Below are 17143 nucleotides of genomic sequence, written 5' to 3' on the forward strand. Positions count from 1 at the left end.
GCTTTTATTGATAATCATCAAGTTTAAATATTATTTAAAGGAATCAGAGGGAGTTTATAATAAACTCATACTGCATATTAACGTCTCGTGGATCCTTGACTGACTGTGAGCGCACTCTAGTGGACGACTGGAATAATTACATTCTTCTGTAAAGTTCATTTTCCTTATTTTATTTTCCGATTATCACTCAGCACCAGGACTGATGATTTCTGTGGGATGTAATTAAAATATAAACTCAGCTGCAGGTTGATAAACCAACAGCAGCTTCAAGGACAAGTTCACATTGTTCACATCTTTCATGAACACATCTGTGATTTAAAGACAGCACACACACAGTCTTCTTCCTTTTTTTTTTTTAATAAAGGCATTATCATATTTAATATTTTGGTGGTACAGAATTCAAGTTTTTATAAATTTGGTTCACAGAAGAATCACATGTTAAACTGAGCAAACTTCCCTATGAGAAAAATCTTTAAAAAGTGGCTTAAATAAAGGTACAGTACAAAAATAAGTGGGTTTATCACAAAGTGTATGTTTGTTTTTTTTGTCTGAGGAAAGTACAGTGGCACAGCATTTCTCTGGTAGAAAAAATAAAATAAAAAAGCTCCTCCTTTTTGTTGTTTGTTTTGCAGCTGATTAGAAAACGATACATTCACTGGCTTCTTCGTCCCACTGGCAGAAGGCACTGAAGAGCAGACTTGGATCAACCAGCACTTGCACATATGGCTTGTTTTTGTCCTATATAGATACAAAAGGACCGTTTGCCCCACAGGACAATACGGTCAGTCACATGTCCTGATGTCGGTTCGACTGTTTGCAACTGCTGACTGATCCAAGCTGGGAAAGGAGCTCAGGTTTAGTTCAGAACCAGCAGGAAGTGCCCTGAAAATATACCAACTGCACGTGGAGGTACTCTTCAGTTGAACTGCCAGAATTCAGAGTCAAACTGAGCTGATCCTCATCTACTGCACCAGTCCTGCATCTTTAGCCATGCTGTAGAAGATTCCTCTCTGTGATATGAGGTTTGTCGGAGTGTCGAACTCAGCCACCTCTCCCTTGTCCAACACCAGGACCCTGCAGGAGGACAGAGGACACGGTGGTTCGGGTACAGAGTCTGGACAGTTTAGAGAACATGTTCACAAAGACACTAGATATACAGTTTATACAAGATTTTAATCTAAAACCACCCTGTGATGTTCCTGCAGCCCTTTTGAAGACACACGTGTGATCTGCGTCTGCTGCTGTAGTCTCTCCGCTAAAGGTTTTCATGTCCCTGTTTTGTTTGAGGGTGTGAAGACGCACATTCAGTGTTACGCAGAGATCTTACCTGGTGTAATCCATGACTGTGTTGAGTCTGTGTGCGATGGTGAAGACGGTGCAGTCTTCAAACTGAGTCCTGATGGTGGACTGGATCAGATCGTCCGTCTCCAGGTCGATAGCAGCTGTAGCTTCATCCAGGACGAGGATCCTCGTCTTCCTCAGGAGAGCTCGAGCCAAACACACCAGCTGCCTCTGACCCACACTGAGGACACAACAGCACAGGACACATCACAGCGCTGCAGACAGCTGCACGGACGTCTGTCCACTAACTAAGACCAGTAATGTCCGTCTCCTCCTCCGCACCGACCTGAGGTTCTCTCCTCCCTCTGAACACTCCAGATTCAGTTTGGACGGCTGGTTGCTGACGAACTTGCGGAGGTGAGAATGTTCCAGAGCTTTCCACACCTCCTCATCACTACACTGCTCAAAGGGGTCGAGGTTCATCCGCAGGGTCCCCGAGAACAGCACAGGCTCCTGAGACAGAGAGCGGCCGTGAGGTTAGACAGGAGGACGGAGCAGAGACTGACCCATCGCTGCATCCGTCCAAAACCTGAGGACTCACAGTTACAGTGGCCAAAAAGCCCGGGACAGAATCACCCTCATACAAATGCTGTTTAAATAATTCACAGGAGTCTGTTTATAGTGTTCACACGTGAGTGAAGTGTGATGTCACAGTTCATGATTTTATCTTTAAATCAGTAAATAACTCATCTGTTTTATCCATGTAATACATTTACAAATCATCTCAACTCCTTTTCAGGCAGACACAGGAAATTCTGGGGATTTAAGCTACTGATAAAAACATTTACTTCACATCTTTGACTGAAAATGAATCACTAATCATTTCACCAATAAAGTTTCCGTTCACTTTTCCTTCGACTGAATCTCAGAGACACAGCTGACGACGACCACCGAAAAGCTTTTCCCATCAGTCAAAGAGATCATCAGCTGTTCTGCTATCAGAAGCTCTGAGTCCTGTGTGTGTGTGTGTGTGTGTGTGTGTGTGTGTGTGTGTGTGTGTGTGTTGTTACCTGTGGAATGATGGTGAGTTTGGACCTCAGGTCATGCAGGCCTATCTCAGAGATCTTCACCTTGTCGATGGTGATCTCTCCTGCTGCGGCCTCCAGCAGTCTGAAGAGGCAAAGCGTCATGGAGGACTTTCCCGCTCCGGTGCGACCCACGATACCGATCTGCACAGAAACACACACAGACCTGATTAGTGAAGCCGTTTTCTTGACCCACCATCCTTTAGTGATTGTCCCACCACACCCTCGCCCACCTTCTCTCCTCCGTTGACGCTCAGTGTCAGGTTCTTCAGGACGAGGTCCAGTCCCTCTCGGTACCGAACGCTGTAATCCTGGAACTGCACGTTTCCCTCCATGGGCCATTCAGGAGGGGGCTTCTTGTCCTCCACCTCCCAGGGGGCCTGTGAAGGTAAACGCAGCGTTTCTGACCAGGGAAACTTTCTGAACAACTCATTAGCTGCTTGGCTTTTCACACAACTGATTTGTTTCTCACTCTAAGAACCTGAGTCGGTCGCCACAGTCACTCGGAGCTGCCAAACATTTACTTCCCCTCTGGGACAAACTGGACGCTCCAGACAAAGGCTTTCACTAACAACTATACCAGCGATAGAGGGGCCCTTATTGTGAAAGAGCTGCAAGAGTACACTGTGTACAGTACAAATGCCCTGTTTATCTTATGCAACACAGGGGCCCATGTTGGCATCAGGTAATCTAATATTTCTGGATCTAGTTATAGTTTATAGGTCCTGTGTTTGTAAGGAACATGACTTGGCAGCAGGACAATTTTTTTAGAATGTAAGTAAATTCCTACATTTAACAGCAGCTCAAAGCCGACGCTGTTTTACTCCTGAAAGCAAACACATGCAGAGTCCGACTGAAGCGTCTGCGGAGAGAGAGACACACTCTTCATAACACACCTCTGTCTTGGTCTCAGAATATTCCTTCACTCTCTCCACAGCTACGATGTTGCTCTCCAGATCTGACGTCATCCGCACCATCCAGTTCAGAGACATGGTCACCTACAAGAACAACACAGGCTTTAAAGTGATCCTTAAAAACAAAGGTTTGCACCCCACAGGGCGCTAATGCTGTTGGCCGGGATGGGGGTTACAGTTAGCTAAAAGCTAATGGATAAACAGTTAGAACAGTTAGCTAAAAGCTAATGGATATACGGTTAGAACAGTTAGCTAAAAGCTAATGGATAAACAGTTAAAACAGTTAGCTAAAAGCTAATGGATAAACAGTTAGAACAGTTAGCTAAAAGCTAATAGATAAACGGTTAGAACAGTTAGCTAAAAGCTAATGGATAAACAGTTAGAACAGTTAGCTAGAAGCTAATGGATAAACAGTTAGAACAGTTAGCTAGAAGCTAATGGATAAACAGTTAGAACAGTTAGCTAAAAGCTAATGGATAAACAGTTAGAACAGTTAGCTAAAAGCTAATAGATAAACAGTAAGAACAGTTAGCTAAAAGCTAATAGATAAACAGTAAGAACAGTTAGCTAGAAGTTAATGGATAAACAGTTGAAATAGCTGAAAGTATTTTTTTTGGCCACTTTGAGGCAGCAGAAGAAGCATTAAATATAGTGAACTTGTTAGCAAACAGTTATTTATCTACATATCCAGCAACTGTGAGCAATATCATTTGGAGTCATGTTTCTGTCTACCCGTCTTTTTTTATCTCTATTTTAGTGTTCAACAACTCCAGAGAAATTAGGTTCTCTAGATGCTAAATGCTCCTCTATGTTCTATGTTAGCTAGTCGCTAACTTTGTTTTTTCTGAGAGCTGAGTTTGTGGTTGGAAAACCAAAATAATGAGCTAAAAGAGACTAAAAGGTCTGGTGATGAGTCAGTTACACATTGTATGTAGTCATGTCATCCTGATCTAGCTAACTAATAAGGTAAAGGAAACCACCTTCAGCAGCTGAACTCAGACAGCAGTTAAATGCTCCATGCGGATCATTAACGGCAGGTATTTTGAAGCGTACCTGTAGAGCGTAGGACACAGACAGACCCACGAGGCCGGGGTTCAGATTCTCCTTTCCGGTCACAGCGAACAGAGCAGCAAACAGCACTATGCAGTTCCCGATGAACTCAATACGCACTCCCAGCCACCTGTGTGACAGAGTTACAGCACAGTTACAGGTAATAAGATATAAATAAGGTGATATAAATATGTAAGTGAGTGCAAAAACAATAAACTGTAAAATAAATCAGCATCAAGTCTTTTCAGGCACGCTGCAGAGTGACCTTACTGATTGACTTATCCTCCACATGAATGTCTCATATATCAGGGAGTGATATGTTTGTTTTCACAGTACTGATTAATTATTATAAGCTCTTTTCTCTGCAGACATTTTTACAGGCCAAAGCAGAAGAAGCATAATTACATTACTTATTAAGTAAAGAGGAGCTGGACGTGTGCTGTAAGACTTCTGTAACTAAGTATACTGTACAATAAGCATTCTGTATGTGAGTTTATACAGCGTGTGCTGTGCAGCTGAGGGAACTCGTCTCTCTGCAGCGAGACTCTGAAACGCTGGTGTGTGTTTGTTCAGTGAAACGTGTCAGCGGCTGCGTTCCAGTGTTGAAATCTTTTCATTTTCTTTCACCGGTTCGAAATGACTGGCAGTTTACTTTAGTGAGGTGATTATTAGGGATCGACCGATATGGTTTTTTTCAGGGCCGATACCGACATGCCAACACAGAACTACTGCTGTATGAGGAACCTACACACTACATCCTCCACAGCGATCATCTACAACTGTCTAAAACTATTTTAATAAAAACTGTAATTATAATCTTCATGAAGGAGGATTTACTGCAGGACTGACTACATCAGTTTTACCTACATGTTCCTAATAAACTGAACACTGAATGTATATTAGTAATTATCAGCTGTGTGCACAGACTGCAAAGAGCCTGGCTGGAATTAATTGGTTGATTTCTGATTCACCTGGTAACCTAAAGATGCTCTTTGATTTAATGCTTTTATCATTTATTATCATCATCACCAAATAAGATGTTTTACCCCTTCCCCCTTTTTAAAATGTAACGCACTAACATGTTTATTTTATTGGTTAAAATGCTGAATATTACCACCGATAATCGGTCGATCCCCACTGATAATGTGTGTTTCACACCAGCGGCTCTGTGCAGGAGGACACGTACCTGTTGGACACTATACCAGGGTAGTAACTCTTTTGGTTCTCATCCACTTTCATATCACTCATCAGAACAAAGGCAGAGTGTCTGCCATAGGCTCGGATTACACTAGAGCCCGTGATGGTCTCAGAGAAATGGGAGTATATGGGAGAGCGGCTGACCGACTCCAGGCGCTTTAGCTGCCGAGACGTGGCAACGTAAAATCTCTACAGGCGTCGAGGGAGGGGGGGGGGAGAAAAAGAAACACAACATTACAACTGAACAAGACATGACAGATGTTCAGATATTCAAAATAATCATTATGATGCACACAGACGAGCCCACACACATACACAGTCGCAAGCACTCGGAGTAATAAAGAGCCTGTTTGAACAAACCACCTGCAGTGGTGGTTTGATATTCCTCTCTTCAGATAAGGAGCCAGCTAATGTTACATAAGCTCCTCCCAGGTGGTGATTTCCAAGCGTACGTGCAAATCAGCTCACCTGCATTCACCTCGGGAATGTCTTACAACACACTTTTGAAATTTAGAATTTAGTATAATCATTATTATTATTATTATTGCATCATAACTTCATCCATGTTTTTCCACGAGGCCCAAAGGACTGGTGATTTTAACTGCAGGTGTTTTGTTTTTCATTACATCAAAAATCTAATTTACAGTCTATAAAATAAAGTTGTTTTGAAAATGTTAAAAGCCTGAAGCAGCAGTTCCCTGAGCACCAACAGTATGTGCAGACGTGGAGTTACAGTGAGGACAGACACATGATGCCATGCAGGATAGATGCCATGACAAAGCCACAGGAGTGAGATAAGCTTCTGTTAGCACGGGTGATATTAATCATTTGGAAGTCAGGTTAGTAGCAAAGAGGTGAGCACACAGACCCTGAACGCCTCATGAATCTCTGCTCTGTCGCCACTTTAATGACCTGCACACATCGGCGTATGTGCAGGTTTAAAGATACTGACTGTGTCTTCACAGAGTCACACTGGATGTGCTTCTGTGTGATGCACAGACAAACTGATCGACTCTCTCACCTGATTGGTTGACAGACTGTGAGTCGTCTCTACCCAGCGTGGTTAAAGGGGTACTCCAGCAGTTTAGTCACTTCCACAAAATTGGGGGAATCACACGTGTTAAAAGTAAAATATACTGTAAAAGTATATATAAGTTTCTCATTTGTTCACTTTGAATCTGTGCTGTAGATGAGGCTGTTTGCTCTATCCGACCCGGCCGACGTCTGTTCTCTGTGCTCGGTAATGTAAAGTGTTTCACTGCTGCTCGTACGTTCCACATCTGAAGAAAATCACACTGCCGAGACAAACGCCCTGATTCAGTATTTGGCTTCGCAGCAGCACAAAGAAACAACGAGTTCAGAAAAGACAAACAGGCAGTTTGCACAGTTTGCAGAGCCGTTTAGGATGTACAGGCTGTAGACAGTGTGGACTCTGTTTTCTGACATGGTGCATGTGACTGGACTGACTGTACACGACTCAGTGACCTCGACAGATTTAACCTCTGCACCTGCGGTCGGAGCTCCGCACACGTCGGGATTCTGCTCTTTTTGAAGATGAAAACCGGGAGAAACTTTTTGAAAAGACACAAACAATATTTCACGAGGCATTGAAAGAACTAACGGGCTTTTAAAAAACAAGCTCACAAAAATGATGGAGGAGGAGGAGACTTAGAAAGTGATCTGGTCCTGGTCCTGAGTCTTTAATGACGCAATTTCTGCCACAAACTTTGCCACTGACTTTTACTTCCTCGTACGGTTGAAGCTCCGAGAACACTGGACGCTTTCAGTCGTCACACTTACAGTTTGTAACTCTGAAAACTCCCACAGCCGACGTCACACGACCGCAGCACTCCAGACAAGAGAGCTGAACTTCATGTGTGGAATTGGTGGAGTGCCCCTTTAACCGGAGGTAACAGCAGAAATATACCAAAGTGTGCCACCTAGAGGTCGGGTACAGGAGTGCAATCCTTTTCTACACCTACACTCATCAGCTCTTCTTCACCTGAACACAACACGAGCACAAACAACCGTCACCTTTAACCTGGTCTGAATCAAACGTCCTGATCACAGTAATGATTCTGAAAACACTGGTGATCATCTCCAGCGTTGAGACGTGAAAGTTAGTGCTGGATTTGAATTCGCTTGAATATTAGTGTCTGATTCAACACTACAAACGACAACAACCCTGAGAGGTCAGACGGCGGCGCTCGGTGACAGAAACAACCTGCAACTGTGGCCGAAAGGAGACTGGAGGACAGGTGAAGCAGATTAAAAGTTAAACTACTGAGGAAGATTCAGGAGTCTGCTGCTCGACAGGCGGACTGGGTTTTCAGTCAGCTGCAGATTCTGAGCTCAGACGTGATGAAAGCTCTCTCTCTACATCGCTCCAGGTCACGTCTGATTGGATATGGATGAGATCAAACTGTCCAACCACTGAGTTTATTTCTGTCTCCAGAGCAGCTCTGCCTCTGAGAACTGTGTCAGTTTACCAGTAATAACAAAAGTTACTGTTATAATAATTATAATTATTAATAATTCCAACATTATCAAGTGGCAATTTACAGGTTCGAACCCTTTTGTGCTCAACAAAAACACTTAATTATGGATTATGGATTGGGCCGATTGGGATCATATTTCTAGTTATGGTTAAGGCTTGAAATGGCAAATATTGATGAATAAGTCACGCCCACTCAATATTTCGGTTAATAATTGCCTCCAGGACATGTGCAACAAATTTGGTGAGATTCTGTCCACCAGGTTTTGAGGTGTTTGTGGCGCCCCCTGTGGGTCGGGCTCAAAATGCTTTAATAGGCCTACTGTCTGTCACGCCATGAAGTTACCTACCCAGTCTCATGATGACTGGACCAATGGTTAATGAGTTACGGCTCGAGCTCCGTCCATAGAGAAAACACTTTGTTTGATGGCGGCCATGTTTTGTTTTTTGACTGATTTTGCTCATTTATAGTAGAAATGTGTATGAATTCATCATGTCATTTTACTGTTTTACACATTATGAATATCGGCACAAAAATCCATCTGCGGACTCTAGTGATCCAAGAGGCTCGAGGGTTCGAACCCTGACTAATTACCGCTGATTCCTAACGAAGCTAACGAAGCTAACGGAGCTAACGGAGCTCCACTGGGTCACTACAGACCGAGCAGCTACACTACTGCACTACAACACTGCAGCTACTCCTCTACAGCCACGGTCACCACGTCAACCACATGCAACAGTCGAGCAGCACGCACTCAACAACACTCTCAGACATGCATGTTGTATTAATGAGTTAGCAGACTTGTTTCCTATTTACCTGAACCCACCAATAGAACACCATTAATGGGGCTATGACTATGAGGAACATTGGGGTGAGGGCAGAGCATATGAGCAGCACATTCAGTGTGTACCAGAAAGTGCGCATCCATATGTCAATATTTTCTGGGATGTGGGAGTCTATAGCGTCCATGTCTTTGCTGAAGCGGTTCAGTAACCGCCCAGTGGGGGTGCTCTCGAAGAAGGCCTGCGGGGCCCGCAGGACCCCCTGGAGCAGGTTGCGGTGTGTGAGCTTGGCCGCCCGCAGCATACTGTAGCCGCGGCACAACAGGCAGTTAACCAACAACAGCACACCTGCGAGAGAGGGGAGGGGTGGGGGGGGTGGGTGGAGGGGTCAAGTGTGACAACACAAGAACACCTGTTTTAAATGGATTAGGAGCCATTCCTCATGGGGGGGGGGGGCTGTCAGTACAAATCAGGAAATAAACTTCTTTCTCCTAAGACTGGTGAATAGCAGCGAGGCCTCAGCCATGTGAGAAAAATAACCTGCCAAATAAACGAGGTAGCTACGACCTCCTCAGGTGGATGTAAAACTCCACACAGCTGGAAATGTATCAGGGTCATGGCTCTTTAAAGCTGATCACAGAAGTCGTGAACGGGGACGTGGTCTCAGACTTCTGGACCCCGCTGTGAACACAACACACAGAGTACTGATCCAACACCAGGGCTCTCTGTTTCCCAGGTGTAAAACCCGTGTACTCACTGTATGGAAAACATTCATGTCTATATATGAGACACATACACGAGGCACTAAAATCCACCCTCTCGTAAAACTGGAGCTCAGTCATGTTTAAACCTACTGACAGATTCTACCTCTGTAGCTGGGATTAAATAAAACCCTGAATATTAAACACATCAAACACATCAGTTCAGATTGTTCCATGTTTCAGTGGCAATAAAAAAAAACACTCATATACACAAACTGCACATCAACAGATCTGACTCAGTCGCACCGGGCCACCACTAGAGGGAGCTGGTGGATCAGCAAAGACTGAGGGACATGGTGCTGTGTGTGTGTGTGTGTGTGTGTGTGTGTGTGGAGCATGTGTGTGTGTATGTGTATGTGTGTGTGTGTGTGTGTGTGTGTGTGTGTGTGTGTGTGTGTGTGTGTGTGTGAGAGAGAGGAAGGGCGTGGCAGCAGGCTGTGGGCGGGACAGGAAGTGTTTCAGCTGCGGAGAGAGAGAGCAAAGTGAATTCATGATTGCAGATAAAGATAATCGCAGCGGCAGACGCTCGTCACGGACACCATCACAGGCTGCGGAGAAACAGACGCCCCCCAAAAAAATGCAAAGGTTAGAAAGCTGCAAGCCACATGCGATTCCAGGGACGGGAGGAGTGGAGGGAGGAGGAGCAGGGAGGGCGTCTGCCACACCAGCACATTTCTCCTGAGTACCTGGACAAAGACGTATGTGAAAGCCAGCGGCACTATGACAACGGCAAAGATGGGCGTGCTGGAAACGATAACTATCATGGTGGAGAGGGAAACGAAGAAGGTGCCCAGGAACATGAGCACGGTGGAAGGCAGAGCCTCGTCGATCACGTAGACGTCCTTGGAGAAGCGGTTGATGATGCGTCCTATAGGCGTGGTGTCAAAGAAAGACTGGGGCGTGTGAAGTTTGTTGGAGAGCAGGTTATAGTGCAGCTTCCGGGCTGCGCCGATGTTCCCCATGGCTAGAGTGAAGGAAGAGATCATGACCAGGATACCTGGGGTGGAGGTGAACCAGAGGAGGAGGAGCAGAGATATCAGAGAGGGAGGTTTATTATGGGATGAGACAGACAGACACAGGCAGCGTCCGTCCTGAAGGTAAAGACACGAAGACACTGGAAGAGAAGCATCAACGTCCACGAGTCTGACGCTTCACAACGACAACAACAACAACAACAACAACAACAACAACGACATCTCCTGCTCTCCGCTCAGCAAGGCGCAGTGTGGGCGGAGTCAGGTGCACGAGCTCCAGGTGGAGTTGAAGTATCTGTTCAGCTCCACCATTAAACCTGTTTGAGTCTCTACGCAACAATAAACCCATAAACACTAACAGGCTGTGACTCTTACCTTGTGCGATGCCCAGTGCTGCGTACACCCCCACCCTCATGTGAACGTTCTCCTTAGTCTGATTCCTCGAGGCGTCGTTGGTCCACTGGCTGAGCCAGATGTTCGCTCCGATGGCGGCGGCGCTCTGGCAGCCGTACAGGAAACAGATGAGCACTGACAGCAGGGGTCCCACCGCCTTCGCATACTCCAGGTACACTTTAGTTTTCACCTGGTGAGGAGGGAGAGTTCAGCCGAGGTCACTAAGGTATAAACCACTGCTTTGTTGTTGCTGTTTGACGTCTGAACAGAATGTGTTGTGGACGTTTCTGGGTCCAGAACTTATTGAACTTTATTCACCTGGGAACAACAGTTCGACCTGTGGATTTAAGGACAACTAGAACAAGTGGAAAAAGGGGAAATAAAAGCGTGCTGACCCTGCCCGTCTCTGTGGTCTCCGTCTGGATCAGCTTCTCCACCTCTCGCGGTTTCTTCTTCTCTTGTGCCTCGGAGTGTTTCCTCTGGCTGCAGCCGTGTCTCCTCACTGAGCGACACCTGGCGTTTTCCCCGTCTGCTGAAATGATGCTGATCTGCCTGTGAGAATGAGAGGGGGGGGGGGGGGGGGGGGGAGTTTCTCTCTTTATTCTGATTAAACAAGTTAAAGCCCAGTTTCAAACAATAATGTTAATTTAGCAGCAGCTGTAATCATCACTCATCGTTCTGAAATATTTCTGATACCTTATAAAGTTCCTCTTGGCTTCGTTGATCCCTGGTTCGTTGTCCACCAGGTCTGTGTGGTTGCTAAGGGCGTCGTCAGGGAACAGCTCCTCATCTTCAATCAACTCCTCTGTGAAAGAGAGAAACAGTTTGATGAAGCACAAACAGACGAGCGTCAGCCTGACGCGAGCTGAGGCGGCGGAGGAGGAAGCAGAGCTCCACCTATGGCGTCGTCCTCCTCCACGATGTCCTCCAGGGCGTAGTTCCTCAGGAACTCTGCGAAGGCCCCGTTCTGTTTGAGCAGCTCCTGGTGGGAGCCCATCTCTGACACCCGGCCCTCCACCATCACCATGATGTTGTCCACCTGAGGCAGGAAGCTGATGCCGTGCGTCACCAGAATACGTGTCTGGAGTAAAGCAACAGAATAAAACTGTTATTATCTAATAAAACACACATAAATAACACACACACACACTTTTTATTACCAACAGATCCAATGACAGAAGCTCAAACAGATCGTATCACAGTCATAAACTGATAAGACTTCCTCAGTGGTAAAGATCAAACTTCCTCTTACAGTCTAAACAGCACAGTGTGTGTCACAGTAACGTGTCTGAATACTTATGTCAATGTGAGATTTCACTTTTTACTTTTCAATACAGTTGAAAAAATGTCTAAAATTATTATTATTATCATTATTATTATTGTTATTATTGTTATTAGTATTATTATGGAGGATTGATGAGGGAAACATGAATATTTATTTCATCATCATCTGAACTGAATGAACTGTAAATGCTAACGTGCTAAAGTTTAGCAGGTATAATGTTTAAACTCCTCCCTCCGTCAGCACAGTCTCACCTTCCCCTTCAGCACGCCCTCCGGGCCGATCAGGTTGTCGAAGATGTGTTTGGACACGTGGGCGTCCACGGCGGACAGCGGGTCGTCCAGCAGGTAGACGTCAGCGTCGCTGTACAGAGCTCTGGCCAGACTCACCCTCTGTCTCTGACCGCCGGACAGATTGATGCCCTGCAGGGGTCAGACAGGAAGAGAAACTCAGACGCCATGACACCTGCAGAGAGAAAACTAAACAAGGAGGCGGCTGATGAACGGAGACCGGAGGGTCCTCGTCTCTCGTACCTTCTCTCCTATCTCAGTCATGTCTCCTCCAGGCAGCACCTCCAGGTCAGGGGTCAGGGCGCAGGCTTCCAGAACGCAGCGGTACTTCTGCTCATTGTAGGGTTTCCCAAACAGGATGTTGTCCCGCAGCGTGGCGTTCTGTATCCACGCCTGCTGAGGTACGTACGCCATCGATCCCTGAGGACAGAGGCCGACAAACGTTCCTTTACACCACAGAGCTTCTCAAAGCTGTCGGGTCATCGAGGGTCGTTATTTACCTACTTGTACATCCTGTAAAAACCGACCTGATTTTTTCTAATGTTTCTCATCCTGCTGCTCTGAGGAAACTTCTGATGTTTCCCAACAGTAAGAGAAAGAATTTTATAAGATGTACAGGTAGATAATTACTTAGTTATTCAGCTCATTTCTCAGATATTCAGCAGACCATAAATGGAGATCATGATATAAGTCACAGACTGTGGTCACTGAAGAAGAACCAAAACAAAGAGCTGGAAGAGGCTGATATGGAGCTGAGGCTGCAGATCTGAGCGATGGTTCTGTGTTCATTAGTGAAGCTCTGACGGAGACAAAGAAGCTACAGGTGAGAAGATGAGATGATGTCGTACCCGAATAGAAACCTCTCCCTCCAGTTTCTCCATTTCCCCCAGCAGGGCGGAGATCAGCGACGACTTCCCACAGCCAACATGGCCGACCACGGCCAGCAGGGAGCCCTGAGGCACCATCACGTTAATGCTGCAAACACACAGTCGACAGGTGTCACACAAACAGTCTCAGGTACAACGACACAAACACGTGACACGCGCAGACACACGGCGCGACATACCTGTGCAGGACGGGAGGATCCTCTCTGGCCCAGCTGAACTTCCCGTTGACGACGGTCACAGAAAAATCTGTGGAGCAACAAAACGTCACGTGACTTTCTCTCTGAAGAAGTGTGTGTGTGTGTGTGTGTGTGTGTGCGTGTGTGTGTGTGTGTGTGTGTGTGTGTGCGTGCGTGTGTGTAGAGACAGGACAAAAGACTGAAAGACATTTCTGAGCGGTGAGTCATCTCAGTCTCTGGGTGAGAGGTCGGAGTCTACACACAGGACTGATGACATGTAATGACGGAGCAGGTTCACTGAGCCGCTACAGTCTGTTTAAAGAAGCGTTTCTCAAAGCGTGGTCCGTGGACCATCAGGGGTCGCTGCTTCTGGAGAAAATCTGTTAAAATCTCATGTTTAAATTTAGTGTTTCTCAAACTGTCTGAGATCCACACGGCGAGTGTGTATGTGTCTCCTCACGCAGCTACAACAGTTAATGATGACTCCACCTGTGGCTGTGTTCTTCCTGTCCACAGAGTCTGGATCCAGCTCATCATGACTCAGGAAATTCTGGATCCGCTTCAATGAGACACTGGTCTGAGAAGGAGAGTGAACACACAGACATTCAGTGACACCTTAACAAACAGACAGGAGGAGGAAGAGGAGGAGGGGGAGGAGGAGGAAGAGGAGGAGGAAGAAGAGGAGGAGGAGGAGCTCCCACCTGCACCATGCTGCTGATGACCTGAGGAAGCATGTTGAGAGGAAACCTGAGGATGTTGAAGAGTGACAGCGACACAAAGGCCTTCTCCGCATCCAGGACGTTGTTCTCATCCACAGTCACATACACAGCAAACGTTGTCAAGGCAACCTGGAGACACATCAGGAAACAGCTCCATCAGTTACTGTTGCGACGAGTTCACCAGTGACTCATCGATAACCTCGTTATCAGCTGATACTGATCACATGACAGTTCATCATCACTCAGATACACGAGCTCATCTATCAACCAATAATCAGCTCAGGCCGATATTAAATGTTTCCTCAGAGAGATTGTTGATCCATCAGAAGATATAAAAACCATCTCAGTGTAGTTTTACATCTCCTCTCTCAGGCTTCTCTCTGCAGCTCTAGTAACAACAGGTCGGTGAGCCAATCAGAAGAGAGGAGGCTCTGAGCCTCTCTTCTGATTGGCTCACTGTTCTCTGAGTGATCCAATAAAAATAAAGCAGATTTCAGGTAAAAACACTCAGAGAAACCAAATCCTGCAAGGTTTGGATGGTGGGTCCAGGTGGGCGGGGCTTGGTGACTGCTTCGTTGTGACATCACAAAGTTCCAGAAGTCCTGACGGCTGGTTTTAAGGCTCAGTTTCTGAATACAGGCTGTGTGCATTTCTCTGTGGACTGAGGCTTTGATACTTTCACAGTATTAATATAGAAGCTAGAGCTGATCTATAATCACACTACACATGGATTTATTGTTTATTTCACTGTGGGTTCTGTGAATCATTTATAACAGGTTTCTAAAAATGGTTTCGCAGCTTGATTCTGTTTGAATCTGCTGCACTTCATGTGTCATCATGAAAGTTTAACTCCTGACCGGCTTCACCGCCAGCTTCTGGTCATGTGGACTGAGCCTACCAGGAAAGGTGCGCTGGTCCAGGCCATGGTGGACAGCGCTCCCAGGTAGGCGGTCTTGCGCAGCACGTTGAGCTCCTTCTGTCTGATGGCCAGGACCTTCTCTTTGAAGGACGTCTCCCAGGCGTACAGCTTCAGGACCTTGATGCCGTTCAGGATCTCGTTCATCAGCTTGATACGAGCGTCCTTGTGCTGCATCTGCTCCACCTGGGAGGGAGGAAGAGGAGGACGAAGAGGAGGACAAGAAGTCAAACTGCTTATTTACAAGTTAACACTCTTCAAACAAACCAAACACCAAATACAGAGAAACGTCTGCAAACCAAAGGACATCACAGTAGATTTTCAAACTCACTCTAAACAAACTGATAAACTCAGAGATTAAACCTGGGAAACTCATAATATTTTGAGATATTTATACATGTATTAAAAAATCACATATAAACTGTTATTAATGAACTATTCTCTAGTGTCATGGATTCATCAGAATTCTTTTTAAATAAATGTTTAAAAATATAAAACAACATGTTCCTGTCACTGTTGTGGCTCCACTGAAAACCAACAGAGACGCAGTCCGAGGGACACACCTGGTAGGTTCTGGTCTTCATGGCGATCACGGCGTTAAAAGGGATCAGCATGATCATGACGGCGACTCCAGCCAGAACCGACGGACCAAGGTTCTGTCGGACACAAACACAGCAGAGCGAGAAAATCAGGCCAAAGACAAGTAAATAAATACAGATAAACCTCTGATCAATAAAACATGCTCCACGCACTGAGCCGGACGTTTCCACCCACAGTCACAATGAGCAGCATCAGTGTCTGAGACGCTCACGATTGTCTTGAGATGAACTTTCTCACATCTTTTCATTTTAAGACAACCTTCATCATTTTAACGTCATGAAGCCATCGGCGTTTCAGACCCTGATGTTTCTCAGTTTTTTATTATTTGTGGGTGTGACACACGGACCCAGCCACACCTCCAGCCTGCAGGGAGGGGCTCGACAATAACAACAACAACAACAACAACAACTGAGAGACGGTGCCACTTCCTGCAGCGTGTGCACAGACCTGCCACAGGAAGTAAAGAGCCAGCATGATCTGCAGAGGAGCAGACCACAGCATGTTGAGGAAGGTGGTGAGGTCCATGAACCTCTGCGCGTCCACGGACATCAGGTTGACCACCTCTCCCACTGTGGAGGAACGCTTGGCGGCGTTCGTTATCACCAGCGCCTGCACAACGACGACGGACAAAAACAGACACAACTGTAACGACACTGCATCAGCTAGTGTGTGTGTGTGGTGTGTGTGTGTGTGTGTGTGTGTGTGTGCAGTCTTCCACACCTTCCTGTACAGAGCTCCGATGATGGCTGTGCGGACGTTCATGCCCGTGACGAAGCAGTACTGGAAGTGACGGTGGAGGATGAGGGTCTGCAGGAAGGCGGTGAAGAACATGAGGAAGGCCAGCGAGTACCCCCACCAGTCAGGAACCCCCCTCTGTTTGGTGAATGAGATCAGCATCCTGCAAAAGCACCGAGAGGGAAACGTCACGGTCTGAAGATAACCGGGTCGAACCTCTGCGAGCAGGGAAACATGGAGGAAGCTCCAGACTGACTCATCACAGTGAGACACCTTATAAACAATGAGGAGCTTTTAATGTTTTTAAAGATCATTTCTTTTTAACGCATTTAAAAACATTATGTGGAGCCATGATAAACACTTTGCACACATTCGAGCAAGGCAGCGTCTCCACAGGTCGGGGGATGTTTCCTCCACCAACCAGAGACGTCACAGGAAACATGTCACAGTTTCTCCTTCCTGAGTTAGTGTTGAATAATTACCAGAACATTATGATGTCACAGTGAAGTTGACCTTTGACCTTTTGGATATAAAAATGTCATCACTTCATTTTTATCCTCATGGACATTTGAGTTGAATTGTGTCGTAATTATTGAATTAATTTGT

General features: G+C 46.0%; 1 protein-coding gene across 4 annotated transcripts in view; it reads right to left on the reverse strand.

The window, feature by feature from the left end:
* Positions 1-338: 338 nt before the first annotated feature.
* abcc3 (ATP-binding cassette, sub-family C (CFTR/MRP), member 3) overlaps positions 339-17143 on the reverse strand; it is a 44841-nt gene continuing 28036 nt past the window's right edge. The window contains exons 9-31 of one of the 4 annotated variants that reach the window (XM_056365934.1): positions 16523-16700; positions 16250-16411; positions 15766-15858; positions 15185-15388; positions 14269-14415; positions 14057-14144; positions 13571-13637; positions 13353-13479; positions 12748-12924; positions 12469-12636; positions 11830-12013; positions 11629-11737; positions 11328-11484; positions 10915-11122; positions 8839-9152; positions 5517-5716; positions 4334-4460; positions 3263-3364; positions 2600-2746; positions 2352-2510; positions 1628-1794; positions 1328-1522; positions 339-1074 (exon numbers count right to left, since the gene is read on the reverse strand). In XM_056365934.1, coding sequence (XP_056221909.1) covers positions 963-1074; positions 1328-1522; positions 1628-1794; positions 2352-2510; positions 2600-2746; positions 3263-3364; positions 4334-4460; positions 5517-5716; positions 8839-9152; positions 10915-11122; positions 11328-11484; positions 11629-11737; positions 11830-12013; positions 12469-12636; positions 12748-12924; positions 13353-13479; positions 13571-13637; positions 14057-14144; positions 14269-14415; positions 15185-15388; positions 15766-15858; positions 16250-16411; positions 16523-16700 — 3592 coding nt within the window. In that variant the 3' untranslated portion in view covers positions 339-962. Of the gene's footprint in view, positions 1075-1327; positions 1523-1627; positions 1795-2351; positions 2511-2599; positions 2747-3262; positions 3365-4333; positions 4461-5516; positions 5717-8838; positions 9153-10251; positions 10563-10914; positions 11123-11327; positions 11485-11628; positions 11738-11829; positions 12014-12468; positions 12637-12747; positions 12925-13352; positions 13480-13570; positions 13638-14056; positions 14145-14268; positions 14416-15184; positions 15389-15765; positions 15859-16249; positions 16412-16522; positions 16701-17143 lie in introns of those variants that run through there. The other 3 variants (XM_056365935.1, XM_056365936.1, XM_056365937.1) reach the window with 3 other exon arrangements.

This window comes from Seriola aureovittata, chromosome 21 (assembly GCF_021018895.1).
Source record: "Seriola aureovittata isolate HTS-2021-v1 ecotype China chromosome 21, ASM2101889v1, whole genome shotgun sequence".
NCBI lineage: Eukaryota > Metazoa > Chordata > Actinopteri > Carangiformes > Carangidae > Seriola > Seriola aureovittata.